Below are 24,372 nucleotides of genomic sequence, written 5' to 3' on the forward strand. Positions count from 1 at the left end.
GCAAATAACTCCACAGCTTATTCGGAAGCACAGGCCCAGGGCTCCCCGTAGCTGAGCTGTGCAGGCTCTGCATCATTGCCAGGGTTGCAAAATCCATCGGGACACCAGCAAATAGACTAAACCAGAACAGAGCAGCCCGCACTCATGGGTGCTCGCCCTATCCTGCGGGCAGGCTGGACTCCAGTTCTTTCCTCTGGGTGCTTGGTCCTTGGGTTTCCTGCAGTGGTAGCCATGGGTAGAGGGCTGGAGACACAACCTGGGCTCATGAATCCCAACCAGCCCCTTCATGAGTCAAGACTCTGTTTTCTCACCTGCAGCAGGAAGTCTGTCCTGATTTCCTCAGGGACTATTTGGGGAAGTAGCCATGAAGAACGGTCAGCAGCTCTTTGTGAATACTGATCCCTACATAGATGTGAAAGTGCACACCGTTCACAAGAATGCACTCTCAGGTCACAGCCGTGGCCAGCATTCATGAGGACTTCCTGTGTGCATCACAGACCCACCGTCTGGCCTGTCCCTCTCCATGCATGATCTTATCACACCTCTTGGAGGTGTGCGTTGATGGTATTCCCATTTTACAGAGGAGGACAATAAGGCTTTAAAAGGTGGAGTAAGTTTTCCGAGGTCAGAAGGCTCTATCAGCGGCTGGCAGGAAGCGAAGACCACCTGCATTCTGATGTGATGTGGGGTCCCTGGGAACTCTGCCTTTGCCATGGTCACCTGGAGTCTGTCCTTTGCAACTTCCCTGGCCTCCGCCCAGCCTGTCCACTGCACTGCTCACCTCTAAACCAGGGAGAGAAAGGGCATAGGCTTAGGCTCCTCCATCCTCAGAAATCAGCACGCACAGACGTGCAAAAAAGAAAAAAGAAAGCAAGAAATCTTGCCTATAAGTTCCTAGAAATGATCCAGTTGTAGGCAGGGTCTGCTGTATTTGGATCTGGAGTGTCCCCCAAAGCCCACATGCTAACGGATTGGTGGCCAGCCTGTGGTGCTATTGGGGGACAGTGGAGCATTTAGCTGGGGCCTGGAGGGAGGAAGTGAGGTCACTAGGGGAATACCCCTGAAGGGCATGTTGGTCCCCTAGCCCTTTCTTCTGTCTGTCTTTGCTTCCCAGATGCCATCAGGTAAACAGCCCTCCTGTGCCTTGTCCTGCCGCCGTGATACATTGTCCCATCACAAGCCCAAACTACAGTTGCAAGTGACCATGGACTGAAACATGAGCCAAAATAAACCTTTCCTCCTTTTATGTTGATTAACCTCAGGTATTTGTCACAGCGATGAAAACCTGACTAACACACACACAGTTTCTTTTCATTCATTCCCAACTCCTTTCACTTTGGGCATTGGGCTTATCCTCTGTATCAGTCAGTTTTTCTGTTGCTAAAACAAAATACCTGAGGCTTGGTGGCTTTAAAAAGAAAAGTTTATTTAGCTTATGGTTTTGGTATGGTTTGGGAGCTTCAAGGCCATGACACTGTCATGAGCTGGGCTCTGCTGAGATCTCATAGCTGATGGCATCACAGTAGAAACGAGAGAGAGAGAGAGAGAGAGAGAGAGAGAGAGAGAGAGAGAGAGAGAGAGAGAGAGAGAGGAGCCATATCACATCATAAGCCAGGAAGCCAGAAAGTGAAAGACGAGTCTTGTCATCTCTGAGTATGCCCGCCCCCCCTTATGGGTCCTGCCACATCTTTACATCACCTTACCAGGGACCAAACTTCCAACTGGGGAACCCTTGGGTACAAACCTCATCCAAAGTACTGCTGCCCCGCAGCCCCTGCTTGGAGACCAACTCTGTAGAGATACTATGGAGAGACTGCTGAGCCTCCCTCCCCTTGTCCTGGGATTGGGGGACACGCATTTAGGATGTTTGCTGATACCCAGGTCTCTGGGCCAAGGTCCCAGTACCCTTCGTCACACTTGGGGAGACAGAACGAACCCACCCAGGATTGGTCCCCTTCAAAGCCTCTAGTTGTTGCCGGGTTTCACAGCCGCCACCTGGAGGCCCTGGCATGAACCATTCTCGCTCTCACCATATTCTTGATGATGTTCGAAAATTTAGCTGGAGATCAAAACCTTCTCAGCCTTCAGAAAACGTGCCCCGTGTGAGGTGCGCCTCGGCTTTGGGGAATCCTATTGTTTGATCCTGTATCTGAACCAGGCCGGGGCTCCACTTTCTTCCGTGAATTTCCGTGCGAATCCAGCGGGTATTGATCGAGGGCCCTGTGTGTGTTCAGATCTCTGTGTTATTTTCTTTTAGGTAAGTTGTGAAAATAGGATCCTTGTTCTCAAGAAGGAAAAAGTTTGAGAGCTGTTCAGAATCCCTGGGTGATGAAGCTCACAGCTCCCCGATTGGAGCTCTGGCCGCAGGCATGTCTTTCTAATTCTGATGTGATGTCGTAGTGAGTGTGTGTGTGTGTGTGTGTGTGTGTGTGTGTGTGTGTGTTCCAGGAAGTGGTGTGGTGTTGCACACTGTGCACCTGCTTAGGATCAGACAGACTTGGCCTTGATTCCTGCCACTGTTGCTCATCATGGAATCTCTCAGCCTCGGTTTCTCTTTTCGTCAAATAGGCGTGATGACAGTGGCAGTTTCCTCCTAGGGCCGTTGAGGGATGGAGTCTGGCCGTGTAGGAGCTCCTGCACACGGCGCTGCTAGGAACAGCTTAACCCCCTGAGCACTCAGGGTGCCCGGAGCACTTCACGGAGTAACTCTCCAGTCTTTATCCCCCGGCCCCCATAGTCGATCACTAGCCCCACGTACAGCTGAGAAGCCCAAGGCCCAGGGGTCACACAGCCGGTCAGTGTCGGGCAGAGGTTCAAATTCCAGCACCAGGTTCTACAGTCCGGGTTCCTCTGACATGGGGGAAAGGAGGCTGTTCCTTTTGCTTCAGTGGGTTCACCAGGGGTAGGAACAGTAAGCGCTGATAGAAATCCTTGCTTTCCAAAGAAACCAGGTGTCTGGAACTTGGCAATATCATAAAATATAGCTGATCCCATTTCTTTTTTATTGATTGATTTTTTTAAATACTTATTTTTTAGCTGGACACAATATCTTTATCTGGTGCTGAGGATCGAACCCAGGGCCTCGCAGGTGCTAGGCGAGCGCTCTACCGCTGAGCCACAACCCCCAGCCCCCTTTTTCCTTTTCTTGATGCAAATGAACACCTCTCGGTTTCCTTTCTCCTTCCACCAGTTCTGAAGGCATGCGCCATCTTCTCTCCAGTTGACTAGAAAGTCCTCTTTCCGTATCCCTGTGCCTTTGGTTGAGGGAGGAGGGTGGTTCTGCTGCCTTTTGTTCCTGAGAATCGAGAGTGTCGGGAAGGATTAGCTGATTCTTGGGGTTCTCAGTACAGGGAAGGCTGGTTCTGAAACACAAGCTAATCCCTCTCTCATTCTTTGATCCTAATCCTGTCTCAACACTGAAAAAAAAAGGTTCAGGCAAGAGGGAGGAGTCAAAACATAAAGAATCTTTGTACAAAAGCAGATGTGTCCAGAGGGACAGCTTTTGCCATTTGCAAACAGATTATTTCTTCTAGTCCCCGCAGGAGAAGAAGAGGGAGATAGGGAGGTCTGTGGATGTGGACCAGCCTCTGAGCCCATCCTGTGTGCACTTAACAAAGTCCTGTGGTAAGCCAGTAGAAGCTACAGAGGGGGACACGTAGTAGCTTGGGCTGGGTGCTATGGGCGCTTACCTGGATCCCAGCAGCTCCGGAGGCTGAGGCAGGAGGATCGAAAGTTCAAGGTCAGCCTCAGCAACTTAGTGAGGCCCTGAGCAACTTAGCAAGACCTTGTCTCCAAATAAAAAAATAAATATGGCTGGGGATGTGGCTCAGTGGTTAAGCGGCCCTGGCTTCAATCCCTAGCACCCGCCCCGCCCCTTAGCCAGTGTACACAGAGAAAGTAATATGGTGAAGAGGAAAGACTGATCTCATTTCGTTTCTATCTTGTCTTAGGATATAAATTCTGTAGGGATGAAAGGAAAGGGCTGTCCGTGAAAGCTGCAGACAACTGGGCGGGTTTCAGGTCTGGGCACGAGGGCCCCCACAGACAGTTTTTGTGCAGTATACATTAATGCTCCCAGGTTGTGCTGCATTGTGCTATTTTGCTGGAATTTTCTTTCCTAGGCTTAAGATGGAATTTTCTGTACGTCTTCATAAAAACTCCTGCATGGGGTGGGGGTGGGGGGTGAGGAATGGCAGCCACAATTCTTTGAGGCTTCCTCCTCGTTTGTTTTGGTGGCGATGAAGGCAGCAGCAGGCATCACAAGAACAGGGAGGTAACAGGACACGCGATTTATTTATATTACCCTGTAATTTCCAGATGAGTGATTCTGTGCTCAAAACAAAGGGATAAGTAGAACTGTGCTTGCAGGCAGAATGCTAATTCTTCCCGTGGCCCAGTAAACAGCAGTATATGGAAAAAGTGTCTCCCTTTTGCTGGGGCGTGTGGTTTTGACCCTGTTGGGGTCCATTGGTGGCGAAGAAATGTTGTCAGGGGAGAGATCGATGTCTGGCAGGCTGAGGAACTTGCTCGTGTCTTAGCTCAGGGAGGGTGGGAGCTTGTCTGGGAGCATGCTGAGGCAGAGGGCCATTTACTAAAAACCCGTTCAATGATTTCAATACATTGAAAATGGATGAAGGATGGCCAGAAGGCCGCCATCTTGGAAATGCTGCCTTTCTTTAGAAAGAGGCAAAGGTTCCTCTTAGGATTTGGGTGATGGGTTCCCGAGGCTCGTGCTCCAGTTAAATGCTGCCAGTGTCACCGTTAACTAAGAATCACTATGAAATTAGGCCAGCTTCCCACTGGGGCCCAGACATTTTCTGATAAAGGTGGTTAAGAGTAAAGATGTTCCCATGTCATCTCGGGAGCAAGGAACAGCCTCAGAGGCTCTCAGTCACCCGCAAACACGCTGCCAAGCCTCTGCAGGGGAAATGGAGTGTTCCCCGAGTCCTCCTTGAGATGAGGGAGGCACCAGCCTCACCCATCCTGCCCTCCATGTGGAGACTTTTCTTCCAAACACCCACATGACGTCTTCTGGCACCCAGCTAATGTAGGGCTTTGAGCTCGGTGCTGTCCCCAAGCTCCGGTGCCTCCCCCTGTGGGATGCTGCCTGAGTTGTAGAAATGAGTGGGTGTTGTCCCTGGGGCCCTGGCTGGGCATGGAAGGGGCCCGCACTGACCTTTCGTGGATCTGGCTTAAGTTTGGAGTTGCTCAAAATGTGTTCTGGGGAAGGCCAACCCCAGGCCATACCCGCTTCTTTTGGAGGGTTTCTGGGCTCCTTGGCACAGGTAAAGATACTAAGACAGAAATTAGCAAATAAGTGAAGATCTGTTCAATTTTATGCCACCCTGCCATTAAGAATTATCTGGAGGGAAAAAAATATCGACAACACCATCACCTACTTGGGAGTACTTGGGGGTCTGGGATTTGGGTTCATTTGAGTCCACGACGGTCCTGTTCCTTTCTGCATGTAGTTCTGCACGCTTTCCCTTGGAGACCCTTTAACCCACACTGCCTGATGCGATAGATAGTGACTTCATTCCTATCATTTTTGTATGTTTTCTTATTTTAAAAAAAAAAAAGAAATACCAAAGCAACATTTGAAAGTACTGAAATGTTGCAAGAAGCAAACAAAGAAAGATCACTCAAAGTCACACCGACCTGCGGTGGTCACTATTTATATGTAGCAGAGTTCCCATATTTTCCCCTCCATTTTCATCCAATTTGAACAGGAAAACTCTTATAAGCTCTTTGTCAATGTGGGTCGATAGGGTTTAATTTATCCCCCAGGAAAGCTCACCTTTCGTGGACAGGACTCTCTTAATCTAGAGGATGCTTCAAATTTATCTCTGAGCCCTGTACACCACAGTTGCTCTCCGTCATCCCAAAATACACTGCCAAGCCTCTTTTCTCTGCAGGGGAAATAGAGTGTTCCCCGAGTCCTCCTTGAGATGAGGGTAGCACCAGCCTGACCCGTTATGACGGAGACCACCTATTTGGTATCTTTCAACACCACCAAAAATGTAAGTCCCTTCTCCTACAACCACTCCCTCCATCTCAGACCCTGTGGACGCTGCAAAAAAACGGCTCAGACTTAGTGCTGAGAAACCTCCTCTAAAAGTTCAGTTTGCTTAATTTATGAAGCTTAGATCTGGGAGGTCTCGCCCTGTCCTTTCATCAGTATCCCACCTTATGACATGCGTCATCCCAGGTAAGAAGTGCCAGAATTTTCCCAATCTAGGCATCAGGGCACCTTTATGGAAGGCATTAACTATTTAGGGTCCCTGTGACTTAAGGGATTCAAGCCATGGCATGCACCTGAAGAGGGCACAGGACAAGCCTCCAAGAGTTTTATAAACTGAGAAAACGGAAACTTATCTGGAAGTTGCTTCTTTGTGATATTTTTTTAAGAGTTAGCTCACACCAGAGTGGCACACTGATACCCAGGGGGAAAGAGCCCTGCCCGGGTCATCTGTCATCTGTCCTGTCTTGCAAGAGCCATCCAGAACTGTGCTCCCTGGTACTCTTCCATAACTTCTGACCAGTTTGCCCCGTAGGCTTTTCTGAAAAGGGGGCTTCTTTGCAGCCCTGCACCAGACTTGCAAAATCTGTGCCCCCCACCTTGAGATTCCTAGGGGTCTTTTACGAACCCACTAAAAAAATACATGAAATGGTACATGGGGGTTCGGATTTGGTTACGATGGAGTCAGCCGGTTCCTCCTGTCCATCATGCTGAATGTGGTTATAGACGGATTGCACCAAACAGCTGCTTGTGGTTCATGAAGAATAAATAATAGCAGGCAGATTCTCCCCTCCGGTGTCACCTAGACTGGATCCAGTGAAGCCCTGGGCCCCGAAGTGGGTACCCACAGAGAGGACCAGGACTGGCCTGCAAACTGGGAACAGGGTCTCTTGATGCTCAGATGGAGGTGAAATCTGTGTCTTTCATTTCTTTTCTTTTTTATTATTATTATTGTTGTTCTTTTCTTCATTTATTCACACCGTGTAAGCAATCCTCTAGCAGAAGCAGCAATGGAGATTCTCGTGGAACCTCAAATGCTGAAGGAGAGGTACCTGTCTCTCTAATCAGGGAAGCTATAGCTCCCGCGGGTTGGACGAAGCCCTGTTGCTTTTCTTCCCCTCTTTTTCTATCTTCCTGTTCTTTGGGCCCCCATAAGGTGTAAATAGGCCTGTCATCCCAGCAGCTCAGGAGACTGAGGCAGGAGGATCGTGAATTCAAAGCCAGCCTCACAATGATGAGGCCCTAAGCAACTCCTTGTTAAGAGACCTGCTCTGAAGGAATTGCTAAAGACTTTCCAACCGAAGGGAAATGATACCAGATGAATATTTGGAATGGAAGGAATAAAGGAAAAGTAATGGAAATGGTAAACATATGGCAAGATATATCCTAAAAATAGCATCACCTGATATTCAGTGGAAGTCTGTAGAGTGTATAAGGTAAATGCAGCATAAAAGGGGAGGGGAGACAAGAAGTACATAGAGTAAAATTTCTAGATTCCACTTGAAATGTTAATAATCTAAGTGGGCGGGGCACAGTGGTGGACGCCTGTAATCCCAGTGGCTCGGGAGGCCAAGGCAGGAGGATTGCAAGTTGAAAGCCAGCCTCAACAATTTAGTGAGGCCCCGAACAACTTAGCGAGACCCTGTCTCAAAATACAAAGGGCTGGGCATGTGGCTCAGTGATTAAGTACCCCTGGGTTCAATCCCTGGTACAAAAAGAAAAAGAAATAGACTAAGGGAATCTGAAAAAAACAAAAACATTTTATAATATTACTCCTGGAGTTATTACTAAACCTTATACACAGAAATACAGGGTAAATTAGATAAATAAAAACTAAAATAAGCTTATCCAACCCCAAAGAAGGCAGGAAAGGAGAAATAGGAACCCCCAATAAAACTAACAGAGAGTGAACAAACAGAAAATAGCTTGTCAAATAGTGGTCTTATATCCAAACACATATAAAATAATTACATTAAATGTAAATCATCTAAAGATGCCAACTAAAAGACAGCGTTTGTCACAGTGGATTTTTAAAAAATAATCTAGATATATGCTGTCACGAGACCTCCACCTCAACTATGATGATATTAGTCGGTTAAAAGTAAAACTATGAAAAATGACATGCCACACTAATTCAAAGAAATCAATGGCTGTATTACCATCAAATGAAGTAGACTTAGAGCAAAGAAAAGTTACCAGAATAAAGAATGATATTACATAATGATAAAAAAAACAATTTACCAAGAGAAAGTGATAATTCCTGGTGTGCACACACTTCAAAATGACTTCAAAATGCATGGTGCCCAATCTGAAGAACTAAGATGCATCTTTAGTGTGCTGCTCTTACTAACCGAACCTGTAGACCAAATCCTGGCAAGGATATAAATGAACTAGAAAATACCATCCGCCAACAGAATCTGATTGACATTTGTAGACCACTCCTCCCAACAACATCAGAATACACAGATTTTCAAATGCCTATTGGATACTTACCTAGATAGACCATATAAATGTACAGACATCTCAATGAACCGAAATTAAATGAGAATCAGAAAGACAGCAGTAATAATGTCTCCAAAGCATGTAAATTGGACAGCAAATTTCTAAGTAATGCAAAGATCAAAGAGAAAGTCTCGAGAAATATTGGGAAATATTTTAACTAAATAAAATAAAAAGAGAACATTTCAAAATGTGTGAGTTGCAGCTAAATTAATGATTAGAGGGAGATATGCTGCATTAAATGTTCATGTTGGAAAAAAAGGAAAAGATCTCAAATCAATAATTCAGCTTCTACCTTAAGAAAGTAGAAACAGAGAGAAAAATAAAATCAGCAAGAATCACAGATATAAGAGCAGAAATCAATATGAGTGAAAACAGAAAAAACCTTAGAAAAATCAATGAAATAAAAAGGTGGTTCTCTGAAAATTTCAATAAAATTGATTAGTCTCTTTAGAGACAGACAAAGGAAAAAAAACACAAATTGACATAACAAGAATAAGAGAGAGGATGTCACTGTACAACTCTCTGACATTAAAGGGACCATAAGGGAAAACTGTCACCAACTGCATCCACATGACATTCAACAACTTAGATGAGATGGACCAGTTATTTAAAAACCATAAACTACCAAACTGACAAAAGATAAAATAGATAACCTAAAGAGTCCTATAACTAATCAATTTAGTTGGTAAGTTCAAAGCGTGAACAAGAAGTCTCCAGATCAGTTCATTGGTGAATTCTGCCAAATATTAAAAGAAGGAAGAGTCAAAGAAGACATACTCTCCAACTTGTCCTGTGAGGCCAGTGTTACCCAAAGATGGTCTGAGAAAAGAAAACACAGCCCAACATTCTTCATGAACACAGATGCAAAATTCCTCAAGAAAACTGTAGTAAATCGTACCCACTATCAAGTGGAATTCATCCAGCATGCGCTAGACTCTTTGATACCTGAAAACCAAGCAGTAATATCTACCTATCATGTTAGCCGGCCATAGAGGAGAAGCCTCAAGTTCATACCAGTCGATGCAGGCGAAGGATTCAACAGAATCGAACATCATGTCGTAAGATAAAAACCAATACTTAACTCAAGATGGACCATAAATCTAAACATAAAATGTATAAAACTCTCAATCTTAGGAAAAAGATAAAAACGATCTTTATGGCCTGAGATGACGCAAGGAATTCTGAGACCTGACACACCAAAAACATAATTCATAAGGGGAGAAAAAAAAAACCCCACATTTTGATCTGATCAAAATTTAAAACTTTCTCCGTGAAAGACTTTCTCAAGAGAACAGAGAGGCAAGGTGTACTCGGGAAGAAAATATCTGTCAAAGAACTTGTATCCAGATTATATAAAGAACTCTCAAAGCTCAGCTGTAAGAAAACAAGCAACCTCATGTTAAAATAAACGGAGGATATGAGTGGATGCTTCTCCAAAGAGAATATCCCGACGGCAGAAAAGTCCCTGAGAAGATGTGCAGCATCACCAGCCAGCACAGAAATACAGTTGAAAACCCCAGTCAGGTGCCACTGCATGGTTCTTAGATTAGCTGAAGGTCAAGCACAGATAACACCAAATCCCCTTGGGCACGTGATTTGGTGTTATCTGTGCTTGACCTTCAGCTAATGAACCCATAGGAAACTTGAGTTTTTCTTCCAGGCACAGTTCTGCACACTTGAGCGTGTGCGCCAACTCATGTGACCACAGTCAGAATCAAGGCAGAATGGCTCTCTCCAAACGCCCCCACTTAGTGAGACCCTGTCTCAAAATTAAAAGGGCTGAGAATGTGGCTCAGTGGTCAAGCATCCCCGGGTTCAATCCCTGGTACCAAAAAAAAAAAAAAAAAAATTAGAAAACTACTTGGCAATAGAAAGACACAGGGGTAGACACAGTGACTTGGATGACTCTCAAGAGCATGATGCTGGGTAGAGGAAGCCAAGCTCTATTCATGCTGCACGATTGTGTTTATCTGACATTCCTGAAGAGCGTACAGATGCGCCTCAACGTACGATGTATTACATTTCAGTAAACCCTGGGTAAATTAGAAATAGCCCATGCACGCAGTACTCCTAAGCAACTGAACATCCGGGTTCAGCCAATGTGTGCTGTAGAGCGTGAACACAGGGCTCCCTGGGAGCTGCAGCCTGCTGCCACCGCCCAGCACCAAGACAGTGATTCTTGCCACTCACCAGGAAAAGATCAAAATCCAAAGCTCAAGGTGTAGTTTCCACTGAAATCTGCATGGCTTATGAAAACTCAGAAGTCAGACCATCATAGTCGGGACTGTATAGAGATGGAGAACAGAATCGCGGTTGACAGGGTCTATGGAGCAGGGGGAGTGGGGGCGTTTGGAGAGAGCCATTCTGCCTTGATTCTGACGGTGGTCACGTGAGTTGGCGCACACGCTCAAGTGTGCAGAACTGTGCCTGGAAGAAAAACTCAAGTTTCCTGTGGGTTCATTTCAAGAACAAAGTACTTAGAGGATCCACCTCACTTTTCTTGCCCACCCTCCTCTGGCTTTGTCACCTGTTTCCATATCCGATCAAACGCCACCACCCAGATTTTCCTTTAAAGTAAAATACTTTAAGTGTTTTCTGTGCCTTGTGCACAGAAAGTGCTGATCAAAGTAACTTGGTGTTACTTTTGCTAGACCAGTGAGACTCCTCTCTCTAGGACTGTCCCTGCCCCCAGGAGTTGGTGGGGACACTGGGCACCGAGCACCGTCATGTTCTTGGGCAGAGGATCCTTGTCAGTCCTTCTTGGTCCTGCCCACGTCCTCTGGGTTGGGTTCCTCTCCCCTCTCTCCTGGTGTCTTGACCAGTTCTCCTCCTTAGGTGACCATCAACACCCTGCACAGACTCATCCAAAGGCCCCAGCTGCATTGCTAGGTCCCATTTAAGGCTCCACTAGAGTAAGAACTTGAATGTCTCCCAAAGGTCCATGTGCTAAAGCCGTGGACCCCAAGGTGGTACTACTGGAAGCTCTCAGAAGTGGGACCTAGGGTGGGCTCTTCATCAGTGGGGCTGCGCCCTTGGAGGGGATACCGAGACCCCAGCCCTTCCTCTTTCTCTTCTGCTTCCCAACTATAAGACAGTGATCTTGTCCCACCACACGCCCCCACCACGAGGTGCTGCCTCACCACAGGTCCAAAGCATTGATCGTGAACTGGAACCTCCGTAACTGTGAGCCACAATAAACCTTTTTTCTTAATAATTTGATGATCTCAGGTAGTTTGTTGAAGTGATAGAAAGCTGACTAACGCAGGCTCTGGGATCCTCTTCACTTTTCTTGCCCACCCTCCTCTGACTTTGTCACATGTCTCCATATCCTATCAAACACGACCACCCAGATTTTCCTTGGGCTCTCCTTTCCACCACCTGCCCACGTACCCTCTTGAGACATCTTCACTTGCCAGCCCCTCTCTGAAGACTTCCTTTCCCACCCCAGGGGTTCTCCCCATCCTCTGGAACTACCTTGGCCATTTGTCTGAACTCCTCACCTAGTTTGAACCGCATGGCCCCTTGGATAGGAGCCACAGATAGGTAACTCTGATCTCTTCCTCTAGATGCTGAGCTTGTTTTCGCCGGCCACCAGTACCTATTTGTTTATGCCTCCTCCATGTTGATGGAGTGCCTTGTGCACAGAAAGCGCTAATCAAAGAACATAGAACAAAGGATATTCTTTCCTCTTTCTAATTGTTAAGTTCTGGGGAACCCTTCTATCAAATATATAAGTTGTCTCTGTAGGGGGGTTCTTTAGTCCATTTTGCTATAATAAAACACCTGAGGCTGGGTACTTTAAAAAAAAATAGAAGACTTTTGCTGGGCTAACAATTCTGGAGGTCCAAGAGGATGGCACTGAGCTCTGATGATGGCCTCCTGGTGGACGGTATCACGTATCAGAGTATGTGCACGGGAGAGAGGGGTCACGTGATCAGAGATGAAGCAAGAGAGTGGGCCAGGAGGGCCAAACTCACCTGACACAACCTCTTCTGTTGGTAACTTATCCACTCCCACGCCAGGTGTTAATCCCTTCCTGGGTTAGTTCCGCCCATGACCTGTCTATCACCCCCTAGGCCCCGCCTCTTAAAGGTTCAACCACCCCTCAATACGATTGCACTGGGGACCAGCTTGCAGCCCATCAGCCACTGAGGGACAAATGATATCCAAACCATAGTGGGGGTGTTGTGGGATGGGAGACATTATTAGGAGGAGTCAATCTCTGAGACCTAGCGCCCAGCACAGTGACAATGTTAATAATAACCTGTCTGGTTGCCAAGGTGGGAGACCAACGTGGCAGGTTCTACTCTGACTCCTGGGATCTGACACCAGCCACTTGCACTCATTTCCCGCTACCTCCTTCCCCAGCGGGGAGCACCGACACCCTCAACCTGTTTGTGAGCAGCACCATTGGGGGCAGGGTGTGTGTTTCTGGGCTAGGAGTTCAGGCAGCCAGGATTAGCCGCTCTGGGCTCTGGGCTCCCAGAACACTGCCTACCTGGCTCAGATGAAAGAAATCAATACAGGAATGCATAGCTTAAGGAGCAATGTGGGCTCAGAGCCACGCGTCGGGGTGATTTTGTGGCTGTGTGTACATCACAGAGTGCACTAACAAACCTAGATGGCGCGGCCTCCTCTGCCCCGCCGCTGTTGGTGTATACATAGATGCACACATAGAGATGTGGTATAGTGGATGCTCCTGGGGCCACCATGAGCAAACAACATGGAAAAAAATCAAACATGAGAAAAGAATACGGTCAATAGACACAGTGAGCCAGGCACAGTGCTCACACCTATAATCCCAGCAGCTCAGGAGGCTGAGGCCCGAGGATCAGGAATTCAAAGCCAGCCTCAACAAAAGTGAGGCCCTAAGCAACTCAGCGAGGCTCTGTCTCTAAGTACAATACAAAATAGGGCTGGGGGTGTGGCTCAGTGGTCAAATCTTAGCAAACCCTACCTGTTTGTCCTAGGGTTACTGGGGCCCCTGCTATTAAATGTCCTCACACTGAGAGAAGCTTTACCTGTCTGGTTGCCAAGGTGGGAGACCAACGTGGCAGGTTCTACTCTGACTCCTTTGCCCACCTGGGATCTGACACTGGCCACTTGTGCCCATGTGTCCTTGTCTGAGAATGCACTCTATGAGGATGGTCAAAGGTACAGAACAGGAAATACATACATCAATAAATAGCCACTTGTTATCATAGTCTGGTGTCATGTGCTGGTGTGTACACCAGCGTTGCCCCAGGAGGGAATGACGCGTTGGGCTGTGATTTTACAATGTCACTAGGCAATAGGGATTTTCAGCCTCAATTGAACCTTGTGGGACTCTTGTCTCTTCCATCTATGGTTGACCACAGTGTTGTCCTGTGGCATGTGACTGTACGTGAAGCACCACAGAAGTACCCAGAAAATGGTAGCTGTGTAACCCCAGCTTCCCAAGATGTCCAAAGACGAACACTATAGAAAAGACAACCTGTGGCCTTTTGAGCCCTACTTTTGAGCGCTTGCTTAGCATACGAAAGGCACTGGATTCCATCCTCCATGCCACATATAGCTAAATAAATAAATGAGTAGATAGATAGATAAGTTCATCATCACTAGTCATCAGAAAAAGGGAAATCCAATAAAGGTAAAATTCAAACTACAATAAGCTACCCTTGGTGTGGAGCTCAATGATAGAGCTTGTGTCTAGGGTGTTGGAGCTCCTGGCTTTCAGCCCCCTGCACTGCAAAAACAAAGCGAACAGCAGCAATGACACTTTGGTGGCTAAGGTAAAATTAAAAAAAAAAAAATGACTGCCAATCCCAAGTGTTGGCAATGATTGTAGCACCCAGGACCAAGGGTGCAGCCAACATGGTGAAAAGGTGAGGCAGTGTGTTGTAAGTCAAACAGTCATTAACCGTATGACTCTGCAGGTTCAAGCCTCCGTACCCAAACACTCAGAACAGCATCATGCTTCACACCTCCAAACGGCAAACAGCCCAAACGTTACCGCATATTCATGCCCAGATGGAATCCTAGTGGGCAGAAGAGGGAATGAGATATCAATACGTGCAGCAACGTGAATCGACCTCCAAAACTATGCTAAATGAAGATCACACACTGTACACCGTCTGGGGTTGGGGGAAAGTAAACAATCATCAAGTGCTTTTTAGGATGGAGAATTGTATAGCTTGGTTTGCTGGAAGTTGCACGATTCCCCCAGTTCATCAAACTGTGCGCTTAAAGTGGATGAATTTTATGGATCACAAAAAATAATGCCTTTTCAAAAAAAAAAAAAAAAGTTCCAGAGGCCAGCTGTTGCAGGTCTTTCAACCTGTGGCCCCCCGGGGCCTGGGTGCGAGAGAGCTCCTAATTGGAAGCAAGTACGACCCAGGCACCTGGGTTTCTCTGGCCTCGGAGCCGGGGATCCAGCTGACACTCACCAATTTCCAGGGGGTGACGGTGCGTCCCAGGCAGAGGCTGAGGGAAAGGAGCTTGTGTTTCTGTCGCTAATGGGGAGCCTTCATCGGATTCCCTGCCAGGCCACGTTCGCCGTCACTGCACCCATTGAAGAAGAGAACAGAGCGGTAATGAGCAAATAATTTATAATGGGCAAACTAGGACAGGAACGGAGCTTTTTTTGGGCTAAGAAAGTTGCATGTCATTCCTCAAAATCTAGGCCAAAAAATTATTTATAATGCATAGACAGTCACTCAGAAAGTGAAAGGGTCCCTTTCTTCTCCTCCCTCTGTTTGAACACGCTGCCTTTCACCCTGATCCATCACTGAGGTCCGTGGGCATCTTCCTGCCGCCCGTCTGGGATAGGAGAGGGCCCACAGAAAGACAGAGGGTGAGACCTGTGTAGCAGCCCCTGAGTCCTCAAGCCAACAACGACAGGAAGGAGGGGCAGACGGCCCAGAGGAAGGCCCTTGGGGAGACCCGCGGCCACTCGCTCTGGAGGTGGTGGGCTTTGAAGATGGCTCAGGTAGGAGCAGGAAAGAATCCGGGTAGGGTGAGTGGTCCACAGTGTTGAAATCGAGTCAGGCTGAAGGGTGTAGGCAGGGGAAGCCCTGGGGGTGGCCATGGCGGCATCCAGGGAAAGGACCTTGGGGCCGTTTGAGGAGCCTGCTGGTGAGAGATGAGCTGCCCCCCTCCTGCCCTCCCAGGAACCTTGACCCCAGGCCCGGGAGTGTCTGGGTCAGCAGGTGTACCACGCACAACAGCTTCTCCATCCGCTTTCTGTCTGGGGTACACCTGGGAGGGGTGGGGGCCAGCTCCCCCAGCTCCAGATGGCTCCAGAACACTCGGACAGTTCAGGGAGGGGCTTTGGTGAGTTGCTGAGGATCAAGACCCTCCAGCAGCACTACCGCCGGCTCCCGCAGGGGAAGGTCTTCCCCAAGGGGTACTCATTGGTCCAAGGTCTTTTTTTTTTTTTTTTTTTTTTGGTGGAGGGAACAGCCCAGAGCCCTGATCCCTGTTCTGATTTGTGTGGCGGTTAGGATTCTTCAGAGGTGGCTTGGTGGGTCAGCGAAGTCCCCTCCTCCTCCCAAAACGAGCCCACTTCTCTGTCACCTCTTCTCCGGGTGTCGCAGGGTGCACTGTCCTGTTATTTAAGTAGATCTCACCTCTTGGAGTAGTTGGAGGTTCCACCGCAAAAGTGAATGAAAGACGCGGAGAGCTCCCGGAGCCCCGGTCCCACTGTAGACCCCCCCCCCACTGAAGTGGGGTGGTTTTGACTTGATGAACGCGGTTGACGCCTCCTAACCCCCCAAAGTCGATAGTTCATGGAGGGTCAGCTCTCGGTGTGGTAGGTTCTGTGGGTTGAGGACAGGCGCTAGGTGGCATGTGCCCACCGCTGCCCTAAAAATCCTCTGTGCTCTGCATACTCATCCCTCCCTAAGACCCGCGGCCACGGCTGAGCGTTTCCCTGTCGTCCTAGTTCTGCCTTTTGCAGAATGTCATAGAGCTGGAATCCCACACTCGGGGGGCTTTTGGAGACTAGCTCCTTGGACTTGGTGATGTGCCTCTGAATCTCCTCCGCGTCCTTTTAAACAGGGGTCTGCTCGCAGCAGCGTGCCCGCCACACTCAGTGCCAGTCGTGGGTGGGCGCTGGGTCACGGCTCACGCACCATCAGGCAAACCCTGTCTCTCCAACAGGGTGCCGAGAGAAGCTTCCCGGGCAGGAACCGGGATGTGTGCCCTGGGTGGTCCGCTTGGGACGCCTGGCCACCCCGCATGCCTTGGCACCAGGATGGGTCCTCTGGGTTGGAGGGGACAGAGCTCCAGCCTGAAGAAGGGCTCTCCGAGTGAGTTTCCCCAGCAGCCGCCGTCCAGGCGAACGGTGCCCGGCTCGCCCTGCGAATCTGGGGGCCCTGTGAGGCCAGCCCGGCAGCCTCTGGCCCTGCGCTGGTGGGGTAGGTTGGGGACGTGAGTCAGAGCTTACTTATTATGAACACTGTCTCTCTTTGTAGCCAAGAGTCTAGCAAAACAGTCTCCTCTCCCCATTACTCAGCTCTGAAATGTGGCTCAGGAGACCTTCCCGAAGGAGTTTTGGGATGAGACGATCTGATAGACCGTCCTCCCGTTTCATCGGCCTCTGTGCGGTGGAACGTTCTGGTAACCCGTGCCTTGTGGTGTTTCTAGAGCCTCTCGAAACAAGTCTGAGAAGAAACGTCGGGACCAGTTCAATGTTCTCATCAAAGAGCTCAGCTCCATGCTCCCTGGCAACACTCGGAAAATGGACAAGACCACGGTGCTGGAAAAGGTCATCGGGTTTCTGCAGAAACACAATGGTAAAGGTTGTGCTTCTCTCCGTTCTTTTTCCCCCCGCCTCGGCCTTTCCAGGGGGGAGTGATGACCTCAGCAGGCAGGTCCTTCTGGGTAGGATGAGCTGTCACCGCCAGGATAGGCCACCCCACCAGGCACAGGCTTCCCTGACCAGCAAGTTAGGAGAGGACTCACCCCCCAGATTGCGTCATCAGCCAGAGGACAGATCCCAGTGCACCCAGCCCCAGGGGGTGGCTTCCCAGTGGGTACATCTTCATCAGAAATCCCCGGAGCAGGCAAGTCTCAAAGGTCAAGAGAGAGAAGCTGCCCAGTGGCTGCCCCTCGCCGCCCACCTCTGCTTTCCCCAAATGGAACCTGTTTGAAGTTCCTCTGTCCGAGGTCAGCTTTGCCTCTTGGGATCTTATTCCTATGGAATCATGAGTTAGGTACATAAAGCCTCTGCGGTTTTTCCCATAGTCTTCCAGGGTCTCGCAAGTTTATTTTCACTGTAGAGAACACGAAGTTACCCCTCGAAGCCACGCTTGGGCCTGTGTCTCCTTCGTATCATCCTCTTTGACTGTCCCTCAAACCCTTTCACCCCTTACGCCTGGTCACGCCTACCTGCCACTCACCTGGGATAGGACCCCCCCCCAAAAAAAATTTCATACAATAGTTGAGATGGTTTGGTAGGTATTCGCAAGCCAGAGGAGCAGAACTCTTTTTTGCTTTAACCATGACACCAAACGTAATAAAGTCAAAAATGTCAGAATCGTTGAGGAAGTAATTACAGTCCTGTGCTTGAAGGAATGTTCCTCTCCCGCTGAACCTTTTGTTAGACAAGATGATTTCCTGGAAGAGGGCATGGCGGGGACATCGGAAAGTTTCATTGTCCTTGTTATTCTTTTATGATTTCCTTGATAATTATTTATTAAAAATGTGACAGTGATGATCTATCCCCTCATTGTGTTTTTTTTTTTTTTTTGAAACTGCCCAGGGGCAAGCCAAGAACACGTTAATTGCTTTTGTGAAAAGTCAGGGAAGATCAATCAAGCAGGATTAGAATGGAGTGTTCTAGCCGTCTTCAATTGCCCCGATAATTTAATCAGAATGGTTATATTTCCTAAATAATGGTTTAGCCAAGTGAAATAGCAGGTTGTTGTGATGCCAAGATATTTTGTACAAATTACTCAAACTAGGTCAGTGCCACTGAGAAGCAGGACAGCTGTTAAATAGGACAGCTGGGATCAAGTTCATCAGTGTAACAGTCATGCCGGGCTCCGTCCTCTGTGGAATTACGGAACGGTTCAATCTGGGCCCTGGAAGGACAGGTCTGCAGAAAGGCAGGCTCCCAACCCAGGAAGTGCCTGTCTGCTCTCACTTTTTTTTTTTTCTTTTTCATAAGACGAAGGCCTGCTCCTACTTAAATGATCACTCCAGGATCTCACTTGTCTCTGTGATTCATTCATATTCAAAAAGAAAGCAAAAAAGAAAAGAAAAAAACCCACAGCAGATTTTGTGCAGAAATAGAGTTACTGGACCAAAATTTGGTTTAAAGCAAAAAAAAAAAAAAAAAAAAAAACAAAAAACAAATGCCAGTCGCCTTCTGTATCATCCACATAGACTTGGCCTCCACAGGCACAGGCAACAGGGTGGAGAAGCATGACCTTGGCATTTCTCCAGGGCTCCCTGGGAGCCACCCCGCTGTGCCAGGGGCTCTGTGGGAGGTCACCTCTCTAAGCCTCACAAGAGCACTGAGCTTGTCCCATGGCACAAACGAAGCCACTGAGGCCCATGAGGGTAAGTCACTCATCCAAGTCAGGCAGCCCAGTGACATGTGGAATCCAAACCCAACAGCCCATCTGCAGAGCCCTGTTTTTAACACCAGTTTCTGCAGTTTCTCCGCCAGGGGTGATGTGCGGGGCTCCTGGACTGATTTCTATGATAGCTGCACTGTAGCTGTTCATGAATGTGAGTCCGCAGCTCAGGACATCAGACTCTCTGGCTGTGTGCTAAAGCCAACTTGTGCTTTAAGAGAGGATTGCTAAATTTTCAGGAGTTTTGCAAACCAGCGGACATCAAGTTGGTCACTGACATCAGCGTCGGTAGGAATATTTACACAGAAATGGGCAGACCTCCCAGATCTGGCATTTTTCCTGTGGGTGGGAAGCCTTCCACCAGCGCAGGGCTGGGGAAGACTCAGGGCATTAAGTATCTTCGGAGCTTCCTGTGTTATTCTAGTGTGCAGACGGCGCTGAGAAGGGTGGATTCAGACACGCTTTCTGCCTTCTGGCTCAAGGGAGACCACGGGGCAAGTGAGGGGAGATGATGAGGTCCAGGGAGCTGCTGTCATCATCCCAAGCAGTCCCATTGTCTCAACTTGGGAAATAAACCTTGATCCTGGAATGCACATCTATTCTTCTTGAAGTGATCCAAATCCAAAGAATCGGACCCTGTTTCTTTGTATGGAGATTTTGTGTCAATGGCATCTCTCATACATAGAGAAAACCCTAAATCATGTGATTAACGGGGGCTGTTGTTTATCCTTATTGCCCCCATGCCTCATCCTCTTCCTGTGTGAGTCCCAAGCTGATTTTGTCCCAACTCCTGTTCCTTGAATCTCCCGTGTCCCTACCTTCATGGATAGGGGCAGGCTGGGGTGGTTGAGGAAGGTGTACAACAAGGAGAAATGTCCCTTGGGCAGAGTGATATTGGCCCACCCCTGCAGTTGGGTTCCTGCCCCATTTTCCAGACTTTTCTTTGACCACACACGGAGCAAAGAATTACTATTCCTTCTTCTGACATCCAGGCCATCATTGGGAGGAGCACATTCTCTCACTGCAAGTTATTACCAGAGTAGAATTTGGAGACCTAGCTGTTCATCACAAAGTTTTCCTATAAAAATGCGCCCCTGAGGAGTCTTGCTTCCCCTCTCTGTTTTGAAACACTTTGATCATGCCCTTGGCTAATCCTGCCCCACCACCTGCAGCTTCTGATACTGGTCATCTTAAGAGCCACCACTGGAGACAGGATTTGAACCCTGAGTTCTATTTCCCAGTATAACATTTTTTTAGTCGCTTTGAGGAATCTTACGTAATTTATGTGTGTGTTTTTTTTTAAAAAATATGCTATGAATCGAGCCTTAACTCTCAAGGACTATAATCAAATAGTTGAGATAACAAAGTGGATGAAATGGCTACTTTCAGTATTATTATGCTGGTGTCGAGAAAATATCCAGTCTTATGAGACCATCTGTAGATTTCCTATGTATAAAGCCAAGGGTCTTCTCTTTTCCTTCACCATTACATTATGATCCTCTGTCTATAAAATCAGGGCTGCCGGAAAGACTCTTCTCCATTCAATCTACACTTTGATCCCGGTGGTTAGAAGAGATTTTTAGATGAGTGTATGTCTCGGGGAGAAGGGAGTGGGCATGTTGGGGGTCCTAGTGTTATAAGTGTTCAAACTGTGGCGTTCATTTGTGTGAAGACCTACAGGCTTCAGTTCTCTCCCTTGCCTTGGCTGACACCCCAGGACAAACTCTGGCCAAGATTTCTGTATAGTGCCCTGCCTCTGATTTCCAGAAGGCCACCTACCTCATTCATCATGGCACCCAGCACTGCGAGGTGCAGGCACACTGACCCTCCCAAGAGTCTCATGTGTAACTCAGCCCTTCACATGCTCCTTGTTTGGGAGTAACTGCTGGGATTCATTCAGGTTCATTCATTCAGATGACAGACTCCATTCCCAATTCTCCAAGCAAGAGAGATCTCCAAAAACATAGATGCAGGGGCAGGGGACCTAGCTCCGTAGCAGAGCATGTGATTAGCATGTGCAAGGCCCTGATTCACTCCCAAGCACTGAAAAAAGGAAAAAAGTGCAAAAGAGAGAACCTTGAAATCTTTCCTAATTAACAGTGGAGAGATTATCTGCCTGAACAATCGCATTGTCCAGGAAGTGGTTCAACAGGTTCGTTTTATTCTCGGAGGTCTGAGAATCCGTTTTTATACTTTTCTAAACACACACACACACACACACACACACACACACACACACACACAAATAATCTCTAAAGAGACTTCATGCCACATAAAATGTTGGTTTGAGATATTTAATAGTGATGCAGACCTGTAATCCCAGCAGCTCCGGAGGCTGAAGCACGAGGATCTTGAGTTCAAAGCCAGCCTCAACAACAGTGAGGCACTCAGCAACTCAGTGAGACCCCGTATCTAAATAAAATTCAAAATAGGGCTGGGGATGTGGCTCAGTGGCCAAGTGCCCCTGACTTCAATCCCTGGTACCCCCTACCCGCCAAAAAAAAAGACGTTGAATAAATGGAAAGAAAAGCAAACAGATATAATATCACATTTGCTCTATGATAGGCTTATCAGAGATCATTTAATAATAGAACGAGCCATTTTTTTTTCAAAAGTATTTTAGAAAGCTAGAATATTCAAGGAGTCCTGTGTACATCAATGATTGTGGGTTGACAAATGTGAATAATGCCTTCAGTGCAAGATAGTTACATGAGACGGGTAGACTAGAGATGAAGACAAAAAGATTTTGAAAAAGAATAATTTCAGGCCTTAAAAACGACTAAGTAATGTGCATGTGTGTGGCACAGTACAGTTCAGCAAGAGCAATGCTGGAAAATCTGTCATCTTTGTATAACACTGGGGGTTATTTACTATCAGCCCAAGATCCTTCCAGAAATGTGTGGGGGTCATTTGTGGTTGTTTTTGTTATTTTATTGAATGTTTTGTGGTGTTTGCGGTGCTGGGGATCAAACCCAGGTCTTCACACAGGCAAAGCATGCTGTACCCACCCTTGAAATTTTAAAAATCCCAGCTCTCTGGACTGTGTGCTTTGCCTTGACCACAAGAAAGCAGCTTCAAGAGGTGGGCCACCATCCAGTCCCCTTGCATTGGTAGGCGGCAACAACCTAATGGCCCCTAACATCTAAGTTCCCAGTCCTTGTAAATCGTATTTCCTGGTATTTGCTGTTTAAATTAAATTATAAAGAAATTTACACAAAATGACATAGAAATAACAATGTGTTTCGTTTGTGAATTCCAATTTCTGGGTGCCGGTGAACCTAAAAGCTTATTTGTGTGTGTATGTGTGTGTTTTTTAGAAGTCTCAGCACAAACGGAAATCTGTGACATTCAGCAAGACTGGAAGCCTTCATTCCTCAGTAATGAAGAATTCACTCAGCTGATGTTGGAGGTGAAATGCACTTTCAAATTAGCTTAATCTGTTGCAGCTTAAACTACCCGTTCCTGCTAAGCCCCTCTACCCCAAGAAGGCAGCTCTTCTTGACCCTGGAAAGAGGTCTTGAGATAGATACTGTCCTGGGCCTCAGCCTGTTTTGCTTTATGTTTTGGCTACTGAGTTGGGCAAAATAAGCAAGAATTTCCAAAATGAATGTGACTGTTTCCTATCCCACCGTGCCTGTCGGGCGGGTCCCCTCACCCAGTGCAGGGGGCGGGGTTGGAGGTAGGGAGAGAAGGGAAGGAGAGAGGGAAGATCACAACATCTGGCATCTATCATTGGACTCAGAGGGTCTTTTCTCTAAAATGCAATGATGGTGCCGGGTTTTTTTTTCCCCTTAGTAGAAACACTTGGCAAATTAAAGTCTTCTTTTAATGTGTTATGCTTTTACCTTGAGCTCCTATGACACAGGGTGGCATGTCTATGTCAACCACAGTGTCCCTGCGCTTTCCACCCAACCCACACCCTTGCTGTGCTAAGATGCCCACATTCCTTCCTCGGGACTGGGGGCCGGTTCACCTGCAGGGCTCTTTGTGCCAACCTGGCCAAGCTGGGTGTCCCTCTGCACCTATGTGTATTTACGTATGGGTGAAAGTCCATGGGACCCACGAGATCGGACTCTACAAAGCGCCTGGCACCGTGCGTGACTTCCAGCCTCCGGAGGGAGAAGACTGAGAACACACAAATATGGCCACCAGGGCAGAGAAAACCTCCGACGTGGTCTCTCCAGGCCCTTGACCCGGGAGAACGAGGACAGGCAAGTTCAGCGAAAGGAAGTTCGTCCCTGGCCCGGTGCCCGCATGTGGTTCCTGGCAGGGTTTTCGGAAAGTGGCTTCTTGGGAATAAATCTTTCTTTATCTCATCTCTGTGCCTATATAAGACTGATAAACTTGAATTTACATAGATTAGCTATGCAGAAAACAGAAAGTACTGGAATAAGAAAATGCCAGAATAAAGATGTCCAAATATTATGAAATATGAAAGCATTAATGAACATTTGCCTAAAACGAAAGATACTTAACTCTACATGGGAACTATATTTAAAGAAAATACAGAACTTTCTACAGAAGCAATGCATTTTAAGTATGTTAAATTTAAAGCAACTTGTGAAATATAATGTTGAATTAATGTATCATTATGCTACTTTACATACATCGATTTATCTCTTAATTCTTATGGAAAAGTCGTTAAAACATAAGAACCCTCTTGCATCAGCCACTTTTTTAAGAGTCTGTAGCACAAACGTCGTTTTGCTTTTTCCAGTGAGTTTCAAGGTGTCGAAAGGATTTGAGACAACAAGGTTTGTATTAAGTTAAAAATAAATAAATAGAGTCTGCAATGCATGACTAAGGTTGAAGAGACTGGAATTTCTAGGAAAAGATTTTACATGGGGACAGGTAGTCTTTATGCACTTAATGCACCTGCTCCCAGGACAGACCGTAGACTCCCCGGAGTGGAGGGAAAGGAAGACACAGGAGCGAAGGGATCTGCAATCCAGCCTGCGTAACCAGAGCCTCCTCCAGGGCAGAAGGCCACAGTCCAGCACTTGTGATTTATCTCTGCCTGGGTCCGGCTTCTACTCCAACCTGCTACTCTGTCTTCCACCTTCCGCTTCCTGGTGTCCTGAGCTCCCGGCCCTGCAGTGGACCCCCTCGTGGGTGAAGTCCTCATTTCCCACTGGGCAGCTGCTTCACTGAGCGGATCTCTCTCCAGATGCACAACCCTCTGCTCTTTTTGGAGACAGACATGAGGAATCCAGGCTTCCAGCCTTGATCCCTTTTCCATTTTTTTTTTTTTTTCCCCCACTGAGGACAGAACCTAGGAGAGAAACTGCT

General features: G+C 47.5%; 1 protein-coding gene across 6 annotated transcripts in view; it reads left to right on the forward strand.

Annotated features, from left to right (window-relative positions):
• The window catches only part of Npas2 (neuronal PAS domain protein 2), a 152,079-nt gene that overhangs the window by 73,622 nt on the left and 54,085 nt on the right, over nt 1-24,372 (forward strand). For 3 of the 6 annotated variants that reach the window (XM_078028570.1, XM_078028572.1, XM_078028571.1), the window contains exon 3: nt 17,147-17,295. In XM_078028570.1, the coding sequence (XP_077884696.1) occupies nt 17,147-17,295 (149 nt within the window). Of the gene's footprint in view, nt 1-17,146; nt 17,302-22,400; nt 22,493-24,372 lie in introns of all 6 variants that reach the window. The other 3 variants (XM_078028569.1, XM_040270806.2, XM_078028568.1) reach the window with 2 other exon arrangements.

The sequence above is a fragment of the Ictidomys tridecemlineatus genome, chromosome 12, assembly GCF_052094955.1.
Source record: "Ictidomys tridecemlineatus isolate mIctTri1 chromosome 12, mIctTri1.hap1, whole genome shotgun sequence".
In the NCBI taxonomy this organism is placed as follows: Eukaryota; Metazoa; Chordata; class Mammalia; order Rodentia; family Sciuridae; genus Ictidomys; species Ictidomys tridecemlineatus.